The sequence below is a fragment of the Mesoplodon mirus genome (assembly GCF_964341445.2).
Source record: "Mesoplodon mirus genome assembly, chromosome: 20".
Taxonomy (NCBI): domain Eukaryota; kingdom Metazoa; phylum Chordata; class Mammalia; order Artiodactyla; family Ziphiidae; genus Mesoplodon; species Mesoplodon mirus.
The window spans coordinates 28486471-28499505 of NC_138996.1; the positions used below are offsets into that span (position 1 = coordinate 28486471).

Genomic DNA, 13035 nt, shown 5'->3' on the forward strand with positions numbered 1-13035 from the left:
CAGGTACCAGGGTAGATTTTGTGGTCAGAGACAGGGAAATTTTTGTAAAGGAGCTATGGTAATGTCTTCTAAAAGGGTATAGAAAACATGCCTAATAAGAAAATTGTGGGTAGAATGGCAAATATGCAAAAACTATAGTTTGGATGATTCTCAGTATGGGAAACTGTTTCTGTGGTATTTAGAAGTATTTAGACTTTTAATTTCATATGCATTTATGTGCCATTCATGATGAAATCTATTCCCCATTGGCCTTCCTGTTTTCCCATGACTCAACTGGAGATATTCATGAAGCATACGAGAACTGGAAGGCCACTGGCTAATGGTACTAAATGGAAGTGATACCTACACTTAGCTGCATAACAGTTATCCTAGGATAATAAAAAAATAACTGATTCTTAAACCCTGGAGATTCTTATTCAGTAGTTCTAGGATGGGGCCTGGGAACTTTTTTTTTTATTATTATTATTTTTATTCCCCAGGTAATAACGCTGCACAGGCAGTTTTGGGATGCTGGTATAGGTGAAAAGAAAGTATAGCAAAGTATGCTTATGATATACTGAGCCATGCTGGGTTATGATATATTGAGCTATTTATAGCAATCCTGCCACATCATTCAAGGTTGGGTTCCTGGAAAATCCATATAATAAGGGAATTCATGGTTGAATTGCTTAAAACCTGAGAAACACTGGGCTAGAGACTAAAATACTTAAATGAATCTATGACATGTGTCTTTTTAACGTTCAATAAAGTAAAACAGTAAATGCATGAAATTATATCCATGATACAATGGATAGCATACAATTGATTTCCATTACTTACTAACTCTCCTGAAGTTTAACAGAACTTTAAAATTGGTTTTGCATTGGTGTGGATAATATTATGCTGAGAGGCAAGCTTTTTTCTGTGTCAAGCGCTCCATCCAAATGTTGAATGTCTTTCTGATTTCCTGACTGCTAATTGTTGACTTGGCCCTACGGTCCCACCAGAGTATGTAGAGTGATTTGAATATTGTAGGCAGAGAAGTATTAAGTATAGCCAAATGGGTAAGTCTCAAACCCCCTCCATAATGCACAGAGTCCTTTCATCTTAGCTCTGAACATGGTATTTTCATGCCAAGCACATGCTGTTGAACTTCTCTTGTACATTTCACTTCTGTCTCCTGGGAGTCAGTTAGCGCTGTAAGGGTTTGCCGCTTCTTCTCTTCTATATCCTTCTCTTCCGTTTTCTACTTTCCACCATGACCTCTGCCTCCCCCACCATCCACATGCTCACACACATCTGTACACACAGCTGGGAACCAGTCTAGCACAGTACGATGCTTTTTATACTTTTTTGGCCACAGTACCAATATAATAATATAAAATTGAAACAAAAGTTTAATGAAACAATGCTTACTCTTATTTGGGGAACTCTCATAGTTTCTATTCTGTAGTCTCATACATTAAAACTAAAGTGCTGCTCTTCATCCTGTAATTCAGATCTTAATCCAATAAATTGATTTCCTGACCCTCTAATGGGTTGCTACTGGATGTTTGGGGAAAAAAACTGCTTCAGAGGTTTCTGGCATATTCTTCCAGTCAGGAAGATCTGGATTTGAATCTTAGCTTTACCACTTGACAGCTCTGCATCTTGGGAAGTAGCTTCATTTCCTCATCTGTAGAGATGGAGATAAGATACTATACCTCGTATAGATTGTTTGAAGATGGAATGAAATAATGCATGAAAAGCATTGGTATCACATTCTTAGTAAGGTTCTGAGCCAATGTGACAGGGATAAAGAGAATCATGATGATGATAATGGTGGTGGTGGTGATATTCAGTCTTCAACTACAGCTTCCTCTCAATTCACATAATTTTGAACTGAAATTCTTATTTTTTCAAAAAGGTACACAAAAGTCAGTGTGGGGAGTGTAGGATGTTATGTAAGAGGAACTTATATTTTGGGAAGGATTACTGCATATTCAGGACAAATCACCACTAAAAATTGCTATTATATTCCTACAGATGTATTGCCACTTGTGCGTGTGTTTTTCTTTTCCTGTGTGTTCCCATAGCCACCATCCTGGACAGAGCTGTAGCTCTGGCTACTGGTTTCCTTGCCTCCATGCGTTCCTGCATGGAGTGCTGCTTGGTTCATGATGAAACGAGGCCATTCGGAACTTTTTAGTAGCCCCTGTAAACAAGCTGAGTATCTAGCTGGGCATTGGAGACCCTCCAGAAAGACCTGGGCTCCAATCTTGGTTCCCCATCTGGGGGCTTGTGTGACTTGGACACTTTTTTCTTTTTTTAAAGTTACCTTTTCAAGCTATACTTTTCCTCATCTCTAGAATGAGGATGATAATATTTAACTGAGTAGGGCTGTTGTGAGGCTTAGTGATGATATTTGTGAACTATCCAGTCTGTGCTTCTCACACGCTGGCTGGCTCTTATGAAGCTTCCCCCATGTTGGTACATGCATCAGTTGCTCTGCCCACATCAGCAAAGACATCTTCCTCAGTTCTGCTTTGGCCATAAATACCAGCCTTTACCTTGCCTGACTTGACTTGCAGCCTTTTCTCTGCCTACGTGATTCCTCCCTACCTTATAAGCTCTTCCTTTACCATAAAGCTTTCGCTTACGAACCCATCTAATAATGATTTATGAACGAGTTAACCTAGTTGGCAATTAATCGTATACTGCCTTCGGATCTCTATTGCAGTCTTTTATTATTATAATTATAGTATATTAGTTAGCTTTATATGATTTATGTCTCATGCCCCCAGATAATTTATTAATTCCTTGAGGGTAGGAATCCTGTCTTACACGTCTTTGAATCCTCTACAGCACTTAGCACAGTTCCTTGTAATAATATGTATTTAATAAATATTTGTTGGTACACCGGATGACTGGATACTGCAGACAGCACATCCACAGGAGGATAGGGTCCAGTGCTTAGAGTTGTGAGAGAAGGTTTAAGGGATGAAAATAGACTTGAGCTGGCTTTTGTTGGGAGGGTAACATTTATGTAGGTTGATACGAGGGGTGGCGCATGGCTGTGTGGGGAGAACTATTAGGTGACAGGAGCCTGCACAGGCATGTTTAAAACAAATGATGCAGCTGCAGAAGAGATGGCACTGAGCACTGCTGTGATTGGCTTCTGTGACACAGCCTCAAAGTTAGGCCCTGTGCTTAGCAACTTAGCTCTCATCCCTTTGCTTTCCCTCTTGCCCAGTTGTGGCTTATCTCCTGTGATGCTGTAACTGGGAACTGATGTGCTGTGGGGCTTCTGGTAGAAATTCTCTGCGTTTTCCTCTGAGTGAAGATGCCTTTATTTCCTCTTCGTTCTTGAAGGAAATTTTCACTGTATATAACATTTTAAAATAGCAATTATTTTCTTTGGGTGCTTTAAAGGCATCTTTCCATTGTCTTCTGTTTTCCATTGTTTCTGTTGAGTAGTCACTGTAAGCCTTCTGGGTTTTGTGTTTTTTGGTTTTTGAAGGTCATGAGCCTGTTTTTCCTCTGGCTGTTTTTAAGATTTTTCTCTATGTTTTTGGTTTTCATCAAGTGTACTACAGTATGCCTAGGTGTGGTTTTATTTATAGTTGCCAGTTTGGGGTCTGTAGTGAGTATTAAACCTGTGGTTAGGTGGTCATTGATCACTGTCTCTTCAAATTTTGCTCCTGCCTCATTCTTTCTCTTATCTTTGTGGAACTTCCAACTACCCATATTTAGACCTTTTTAGGTCTAAAATACAGTCTATGGATTTTATGGATTTTAGGTCTGTTTTTACACATTCCACTTTTTTGTCTCAGTGCTTCATTCTGTCTGTTTCATTCTGACCTCTCTTCTGGTTCACTACTTTTTCCCCTAGTGATGTCTAATCTATTGGTAAACCCATCCATCGAGTTCTTAATTTTAATTATTTATACTTCAGTTGTAGAATTTCTATTGTTTTATAGTTTCCAGTTCTCTGAAAAAATTTTCCATCTTGACTTTATTTCCTTGAATGTATTAGGCATAGCTGTTTTAAAGATTACATCTGGAAACATTTGGTAAGTGTATATTCATGATATCTGTATAAAATCTGTGTATGTATCCCTATTGGGTCATTTCTATTGTTCATTACTTCCCTTGGTTTTCTATTTTGTTGTCTTTTAGCCTTGTATTCCTAGCTGTATTGATTGAATGCTGGCCATTGTATCTGAAAAACAGCAGAGAGAATATGAATCTTAGGATAATGTTATCTTTCCTCAAGATATGATTTAAATTAACTTCTGGTAGTTCCAGATCATTTTAACTTGGTCAAGGATTGAGATTAATCAAAGCTGGGCTTTAGTCTTTGAGGTTAGTCTATTTCCATTTTGTTTTATCCCTTACAAAGCTTGCACGTTTGGAAAGGGGGAGGTTTCCAGGACTCCCTTTTCTTTAGCTTCAGTTCTTATCCCCCTAGTCACTGAATGTGTCAACAGCTCTGCTCAGCTTTGATGCCCTAAAGCCTCCTATCCTGGATTCAGCAGATGCCCCTAGGCTAGAAGAAGAGCTGCCCCAAACATCAGGCTTACCATCCTGGGTTTCTTTCTTCTCCCAGATCTTGCCCTTCTAATTCTTTACTACCATCTTAGTTCTCTGATGTTTCTAAACATATTTTTTAAAACACACTTTGTGGGACTTCCCTGGTGATGCAGTGGTTAAGAATCTGCCTGCCAATGCAGGGGACACGGGTTTGATCCCTGGTCTGGGAAGATCCCACATGCCGCGGAGCAGCTAAGCCCATGTGCCACAACTATTGAGCCTGCGCTCTAGAGTCCACGAGCCGCAATTACTGAGCCCATGTTCCACAACTGCTGTGGCCCGCATGCCTAGAGCCCGTGCTCCGCAACAAGAGAAGCCACTGTGATGAGAAGCCCGCACACCACGGTGAAGAGTAGCCCCCGCTCGCCTCAACTAGACAAAGCCCATGCACAGCAACAAAGACCCAATGCAGCTAAACAAAACAAAACAAAACAAAAAACACACACTTTGTTTAGGTTTCTTAGTTATTCACCAGGAGAGTTAGGTCTGAATTACCTACCATGCCATTACCAGAAGCAGCACCCTGTCAGCCAAGGATTTTATTATCTAAAATCTAGCAGAGATGTTTAGAAGTCTGTCATACAGAACACTAACATGATTTAAGTGGTATTTTAGGATGATTGATATGTCAGTGGTATGCAAAGCAGAGAGGGGTTGGGAATATCTCCATAAGTAGAACAGTTAAAAGACCATCATAACTGAATACTTCCTGAAGTGAGAGGAAGGCAGGCATTATGGTTTCTGAGTCTGGGGATTGCAGACAGACCTGAATGAGAGTCTGGGCTCCCCTACTGACCAGCAGGTTGCCTTTGGGCAGTTCCCCAACCTATCCCCTCATCTGAAATATGGATTAATAAAGTCCCTACCTCCTAGAGTTAAAAGAGAAGTGAGAAACTCACAGAAAACCCTGGTTTTCATGCCTGGCATATAGGAAGTGCTCAGTAAGTAGTAGCCATTGCTGTTACTATTCCAAGACCCAAACCTCAATTATTTAAGTTAGAATTCAAGATCACTGTTAATGACACTAATCAGGACCATAGTCAGCATTGTCAGCTTCATGGGGGATGCGATTTATGTCCTGTGTATCACAGTGAACAGCTCATGTGCCTTTATGCAGCAGCCCTGGTGCCAGTAATATTCGAAATACTTGCCAGGTACTGAATTGATTTGTAGCCAATGCCATGGTTTTGAAGATGATCCCAACCCGAAATCTCAAAGATGTAAGGATAGCTGATTTTCCAAAGTCAGGCTTGAGGGTAGAAGCTTCATATTTTAGGTTTATAGAACCATAAATTTAAGCATTTCACTTTTAAAAACAGCACAGTGTACAAGAAATGAAGCTTACAAAAAAGATAAATCAGATCATGAGCCTTCATGTTACAAATGGATTCCTAGAATCACAGATAACCTTAGAAATTATCTCTGTGAAACCTCTCCTTTTTCTAGATGATCAAAGTATCCACCAGAGAGATTGAGTGACTGGCCCAAGGACACACAGCGGTAATGACAAAGCCAGGACTGGAACACGAGCGTCCCAATTTCTGATGTATTTTGGTCCTCTTGGCAAAAATAGCACCTCTTTTTCTTCTCTACCGAGTTCCATGCCCTCTTCAGCTCTGTTCAAGCAACACTGGCCTGGGTGTTGCTGCCCATGGGAAACTTGCCTTAAAGAAGGAAGACCAATCTATCATCTTGAATTTCACTGATAGAAGCTAGAAAACACATGCCACGTAGGCATGAGTTTCTGGTGCTAGCTGCATGTAGAATTCTACCCTTCCTTTCTTTCACCAGAGGATGCATACTTGACCTCTGAAAGTCATGAGAAATCTATGTCAAATGGCAACCTTTTCATTCTGGGTTGTGTAGCAAGACCACTGGTAATTCATTACCTGTTCAGCGTGTTTGTGGCAGGGGACGGGGGAGCAGGCTATAAAATCAAGTAAGACAGAGGAAGTGCCTCCAGGTAAAAGGTTACCTTTCATTGTGTATCATCGGGGATGTCCTAGCTGTTAAAAACAGCAACACCATAGAGCCTGAAATAAGTGAAGCCCTTGATAATAGAGTTTTCCCTACTCGGATTAGATATTTGGTATATTTGCTTTTCCTAAAAATCTGCTTGTAATTAATGACAGCCCTGATGACTGACTTAGAACAGTTTTTACACGTGTGATTTCCAGTGTTTTGGCTAGGTGAGCGATAAATGTTGAGGTTTGGCTGAGCTGCATCCTTGTTAGAAACACACAGGATAGAAATAGGGGCTGGGCCAACGGGTAGATGATGCAGCCTGCCACACTGAGACTAGTAGAGGAGGCCTGTCTGCCAGGATGACCAGACTTTGTAGCGAGTCGCAGAGGAGCCAGGTGAGTCTGGAGCCTTGTTCCGCAGAGTGTGGTCCAAGGACCTAGGAGCTTGTTAGAAATAGAGAATCCCAGGGCTCACCAAAACCTGCTGAATCGAGATTTGTATGTGCGTTAATGTTGGTGAAGCACTGGTCTCGGTTTTGTAATCAGCTCTTATCTTTGCTGTCAACAACACTGATCATACAACACTGTTCATTGGTGTAAATCTCCAGTTTTCTCTTGAGTCTTGGGTTGATGACCAAAATCCTAGACATGATTTCCCAGGCCTGCAGGGTCAGCCTGTCTCTGGCATCATCCCTATTGCTGGTTGCCTTCTGCAGCTGGTCCTCCTGCCCCAGGACCTTTGCACTGCCTACCCTCCTCACCTTCCTTTACCTGTAGATGGGGTAGGAGCCCTGTTTTCTGACTCAATATCTTACCTTCTATACTGGTTTCCTAGGGTGGTCATAGCAAAGTACTGAAAACTGTGTGACTTCAAACAACAGAAATGTATTTTCTAACAGTTCTGGAAGCTGGAAGCACCAAATTGAAGTGTAGGGCTGTTCTCCCTCTCACATCTCTAGGGGAGGATCGTTCCTTGCCTATTCCAGCTTCTGGTGGTTTCAGGCAGTCCTTGGCTTGTGGCTGCATCACTCTGATCTCTGCTTCTGTCTTCACATGGCCCATCTGCCCTGTGTCTTTGTCTGCACATGATGTTCTCTCTGTGTGTGTCTGTATCCATATTTCCCTCTTCTTCTAAAGACGTTAGGCTCCTGTGAGCCTTTGGTCACAACATTTTCATCAACCCATTGATACATAATCTTGTTTTATGTGTGTCTCTGTTTAAAGGCTCCATATTTAATACGTATTGTAGATTCAGTAATGTTGAACTCAAAGCCAACAAACTGTGACTCATGGCTGAAGGAAGTTTATCTTACAGACATATTTTCTCCATAAGGCACATCACAGCTTGGAATGCTAGATCGCATTTCAGACGGACCACTCTCTGGGCCATTTTAAACGGCAAAATCACCAACAAACAGCAGGAAAATGTGAAAAATGTTGCACTAGATAGACTGTGAAAAGGATGCATATTTATAGTGTGAGAGCTGAAATAAGAAGGCAGAATGTCACCTGTTTGACCTTAGCTGGGAGCATGTGCATTGAATGACTCAAGTTTTTCACCTCTCTGTGCATGTCTGTGAGGGGCCAGGAAAACACCCTGAGGATTGATTTGGGTGTTATAAATATATTTAGTGAGTAAGTACGTTTGCAAAGATGGAATCCTTGCATAATGAAAATTGACTGTATCTCCCCACATAGGCTTTAGTTGTAAAGACAGAAAGCTTTTTGAACTATTTCAGGTGACTTTTTTTTCCAAATGGGTTGTCTGTGAAAAAAAATAGGGGAGGAGTATGTTATTATAATGACGGATTGGAAGCAGGGCCATGTTTCCGTGTTGCCGAGCTTAGGCAGGGCCGCAGGGTCCTGAGCCACAGCAGTCCTGCTTGTCGTCTTGTCCCCTCGGAAGCGCGTGTCGCTACGTAGCTACTCTTCCTACTGCCCTGACTTAGCTGCGCCCTTTCTGGGTCTTAAGATCTTCTCAAGAAGGAGGATCTGACCGGGTGGCCTGGGCAGAGCCCTTGCAGTGCTCACTCACCCAGTGCATCTAACGTGGACGGCTTTTCCTGACGCTCCCAGAACTCTCCATAACTCCTCTTACCATCCTGGACACGGGATGCTCCGTGGGCTGTGGGAGTTATCTTCTCCCCTGTCTCCCGCTAGACTGGGAGTCCCTGGATGGCAGGGACTGTCTTCTTTCTTCCTATTCCTGGAACATCACTCTTGATATATGATCTTTGAGTGGTGGGTGAAAGAGTGAGTGAGTGGAAGAAGCTGAGACCCACTCAGAGCAGCTGTGTTGGGGGCTCCCTGTGGCCGTTCCATGTCCTTTTGGACTGTCCCTGCAGTTCCTGTCACTCCTGAAGCCACCAGATGAGTGGACGGGGCCGGCCTGTAATGGTGACTGCACCTTGGCTGATCTTCAGAACTGGCCTGGTCCTTGTATTGCACTTCTCCGGGGGCGGGGGACAGCCGCATTTAGGCTTTGTAGGATTAGCCAAAGACCTACAAGAGGTAGAGTTCCTACTCCCAGCGAACTTACACTTTGGTTAGGAAGAGGGGCTGAGCACCGCTGAGAAGTTTACATTTAAGATAAGAGTTAGAGGGCTTCCCTGGTGGCGCAGTGGTTGAGAGTCCGCCTGCCGATGCAGCGGACGCGGGTTCGTGCCCCGGTCCGGGAAGATCCCACATGCCGCGGAGCGGCTGGGCCCGTGAGCCGTGGCCGCTGAGCCTGCGCGTCCGGAGCCTGTGCTCCGCAACGGGAGAGGCCACAACAGTGAGAGGCCCGCGTAAAACACACACACACACACACACACACACACACACGTTAGATAAGAAGAAAGACAACATTGATAGCTGCCCTGAAGCAATGTTTGATTTTCAAATGAGCAGTACAGGATCCCTGAGTATCGTGGAGCATGGAGGAGGCCGGATGCCTTCCGCTGGAGCGTCCGTGGAGGCCTCGTGGTGGAGGAGGGCGGAGGCTGCCTCTTGGAGGACGGCTGGGGGTTGGCAAGGCCGGGAAGGAGGAACAGAGAGGCAACGGCAGGCAGGCGGCGTCTGAGACAGCGGAAGTGCGGCAGAGGGCCGAGGGAAAGGCAGGGGCTGGAGTTTAGTTCTGGAATGGAGTGAGGCTCTGCAGGCAGAGGGCGGGGCCCCAGGGGGCGGCTAGCGGCGCTTGCCCTGTGGTGTGAGACCTTTGTGAGCTGGACGAGGAGGTTACTGAGACTTGGACCGTCTCAGCCTGAAGTCATCTGAATAGAATGTTCAGAGCTCGTTTTTGGAGGAGAAGATGGATAAAGGAAAGATGATGCAGCCAAGGGTTGAAAAGAGGACCGTGTCCCACGGTGCGCGAAGTCCTATGGAATGGATGCCTGGTCGCCATTGTCTCTGCTTTTGAATCCTGCATCGAATTTAAACTTCCGTGTGAACAGGCTGAAGACGAGTGATAGACGGCGCTGTGTCAGTGATCCCGCTCTGGGTGTATTTAGGTGGACAAGGGAAAGACTGTCGAGAAATGCGTCTGCAAGGAGGGGAGAGAGGTGCTGTGTGGGCTGGTGGAGGACAGGTGACCCCAGGTCAGAGGAGGCGGACGGCAGTGAGGAAAGACCCCTGAGGGAACACTCCAGAGAACAGATGCTTTCACGCCAGAGCGATGCTGAAGCCAGAGCTAGAGGCTGGTGCGCTCTGCAGGGAGACAGACCACATCAGGAGGGGTGGCCAGTGGGTGAAAGGCCTTGGAGCCGCGTGAATTGATTCCGTAAGCGCTTGGAAGTGCCCGTGCCGGGGCTTTGACGTGTGTCTGTAACCCAGATACCATCTCAAGGAATGACTCGGTTACTCTGTCCACCCTTGGCTCTTGGAAGGATAATACCCAAAGGTATTTGTCAGACCCTGGTCCCCTGAGCACCCGATACACTGAAGGTACCTGCCGTAAACACAGCCTAGCGTTAGGTGTCCGGGCCCTGTGACTGGCTGAGTTTCTGCGTCAAGGGACCCTCTCAGCTGAGAGCAGGGGTGGCCTGCACCACCGCCCCACCGAGACGGCCCCTGGGGAATGAGCAGCGCGCTCAAGCAGGGGCAGGGGGCTCTAGGGCAAAGCCCCTGATAAGCTCTCAGAGCCCCCCAGCCCCTATGTACACATAAGCTGTGCGGTTTTGAGGAAGAGGAAAATAGAAGAGGGTCAGGCAGGGGTGTCAGACTTCACGGAGCAGACATGACAGTGGGTAGCAGAAATGCCTGATGGTGTTGCTTCTCTTCTGCAGGAGGGCACCATGCCGGTGGAGAGGATGCGCATGCGCCCATGGCTAGAAGAACAGATCAACTCAAACACGATACCAGGGCTCAAGTGGCTTAACAAGGTAAGTGCGTGTGTGCGCGACTGCTTGTATGCGCATGGGTGTGTGTCTCTGTGTGAGAGAGATCCTTACTAAGCCGCTGCCTGTGGATCACCGCAAGTGAAACTGTTCTTCGTGTTCAAAAGAGTATGCTTATTGTTTACAAAAAACAACCAAGCGAAAAGGATCGTGAAAGTATGAAATTATCATACAAGGGAGACTTATCATCCTCTCAGACTGTAGCCTCGACCCCGAGGTAGGGCTCTGGTCTCGTGGATGACTGTTGATGGGAAGCTTCTTGCTGTATTTCTGTTCAGTAATTCTTACCCTTTTCCTTCTCTAGATTCCTTTCTTCCTTCTGGTTTTCAAGGATTAGAGGACATGGCAACTGTAGGGCTTTCTGTTGGGAATGGAGCATATTGATTTTCTTTTCAGTATTCTTTATGTAAAGAAAACTTTTGTTTTTGTCTTTAAAAAATGGTTTTATTTTTATCATGAAATCCTGTTTGTGTGCCTACCTGTCCTAAAAAAGCAGTATTCCATCATTTACACCCCCTATCTATACATAAATACTTCCTTACTTTTATCAACCTGAAAACTCTCAGTTTAGTTGCTCCTACCTCTCATGGGGGGATCAGGAAGACATTGGATGTAAAAATAAAGACCACCGGGCTTCCCTGGTGGGGCAGTGGTTGAGAGTCTGCCTGCCGATGCAGGGGACACGGGTTCGTGGCCCGGTCCGGGAAGATCCCACATGCCGCGGAGCGGCTGGGCCCGTGAGCCATGGCCGCTGAGCCTGCACGTCCGGAGCCTGTGCTCTGCAACGGGAGAGGCCACAACAGTGAAAGGCCCGCGTACCACACAAAAAAATTAAAAATAAAAATAAAAAAATAAAGATCATCTGAAAACATTTAGTTATAATCTAGAAAAGCAACGAATACATCGTGCTTTCTTTAAGATGGCCCAAGACAGACATTGCTCTCCCACTACCAGGAATATTGCAGTTCTTCTGAGCAAATGTCTTTTTCCTCTTCTGCCTTCCCCCTGCGTTTTTAATCTTAAGGACACGATGAATAATTTAGCAGGTCAGCCTTTACCTTTGTATCACGTGCTTCAGAGCTTAGAGCCAGATTGTGGCCGCTCCTAACAAGTGTACAAAATATTGCAGCATAATTTTTTTTTTACTAATATTACTCCTTGCTTCATTTTATTTTTTCAGATATCTCTCAAACCTTATCTCTTTTTGTTCTTTTCCCCTCATTTACCTATTTTTTCACTTATTTTAAGTGTAACAGTGTATGTATTTGAATGTATCTGAGTCCCTTCTGAAACAAGATGGAGTAGAAATAAACAGAAATACTTTTAAATAAAGCATATGCTCACTTCACCTGACCTGTCATGTATTTTAAAGTCTAATGGCAAACAATATATTTTTCTAGGCTTGCAATGTCTGTAGTGTTTTAGGTTTATATCCTGAAGGGGCTTTGTAATTAGCCTGTTGCAAAGAAACAAACGAGAAATCAGGTTGCCCCTTGTCCTGCTGGGTTAGCAGGGGCGCAGGCAGAGGTGTCAGTAGAGGGGAGATGACAGTCAAAGGAGAGTTGAAGAGACATAGGGTCCTCAAAAACAAGAATAGGGGCTTCCCTGGTGGCGCAGTGGTTGAGAGTCTGCCTGCCGATGCAGGGGACACAGGTTCGTGCCCCGGTCCGGGAAGATCCCACATGCCGCGGAGCGGCTGGGCCCGTGAGCCATGGCTGCTGAGCCTGCGCTCTGCAACGGGAGAGGCCACAACAGTGAGAGGCCCGCGTACCGCAAAAAGAAAAAAAAAAAAAAAAAAAAAAGAACGAGAATAACGATAGTGATGATGATCATAATAAAAGTAATTTATGAAGTACAGGCTCTCCTCTATGCAAGATTGTGCATTCACTCCCATAACCCCCACTATGGGGTAGATGCTGTTATTTTTTCCATTTTGCGGACAAGGAAACCAAGGCTTGTAGGTTTAGTAGGATTCTATTTTGAAGAACAAAGTAACATTGCCTGTTGTTGACTTAGGGTGTGAAATTAAAGCAGATGTTGCTGATTTCCGAAGAGCAGTAAGCTTGGTCTTGCTGTTTCTTTTTGTAAAACCCACCCACCCGTTTTGGCTGGCTTGACGCAGTGGCACACTTACAGTGTCTGCGTCT

At 44.7% G+C, this 13035-nt stretch overlaps 1 protein-coding gene across 3 annotated transcripts in view; it reads left to right on the forward strand.

Moving 5' to 3' along the window:
• The window catches only part of IRF2 (interferon regulatory factor 2), an 87325-nt gene that overhangs the window by 35433 nt on the left and 38857 nt on the right, over window positions 1–13035 (forward strand). For all 3 annotated transcript variants that reach the window (XM_082608359.1, XM_082608358.1, XM_082608360.1), the window contains exon 2: window positions 10778–10873. In XM_082608359.1, coding sequence (XP_082464485.1) covers window positions 10787–10873 — 87 coding nt within the window. In that variant the 5' untranslated portion in view covers window positions 10778–10786. The remainder of the gene's footprint in view (window positions 1–10777; window positions 10874–13035) is intronic.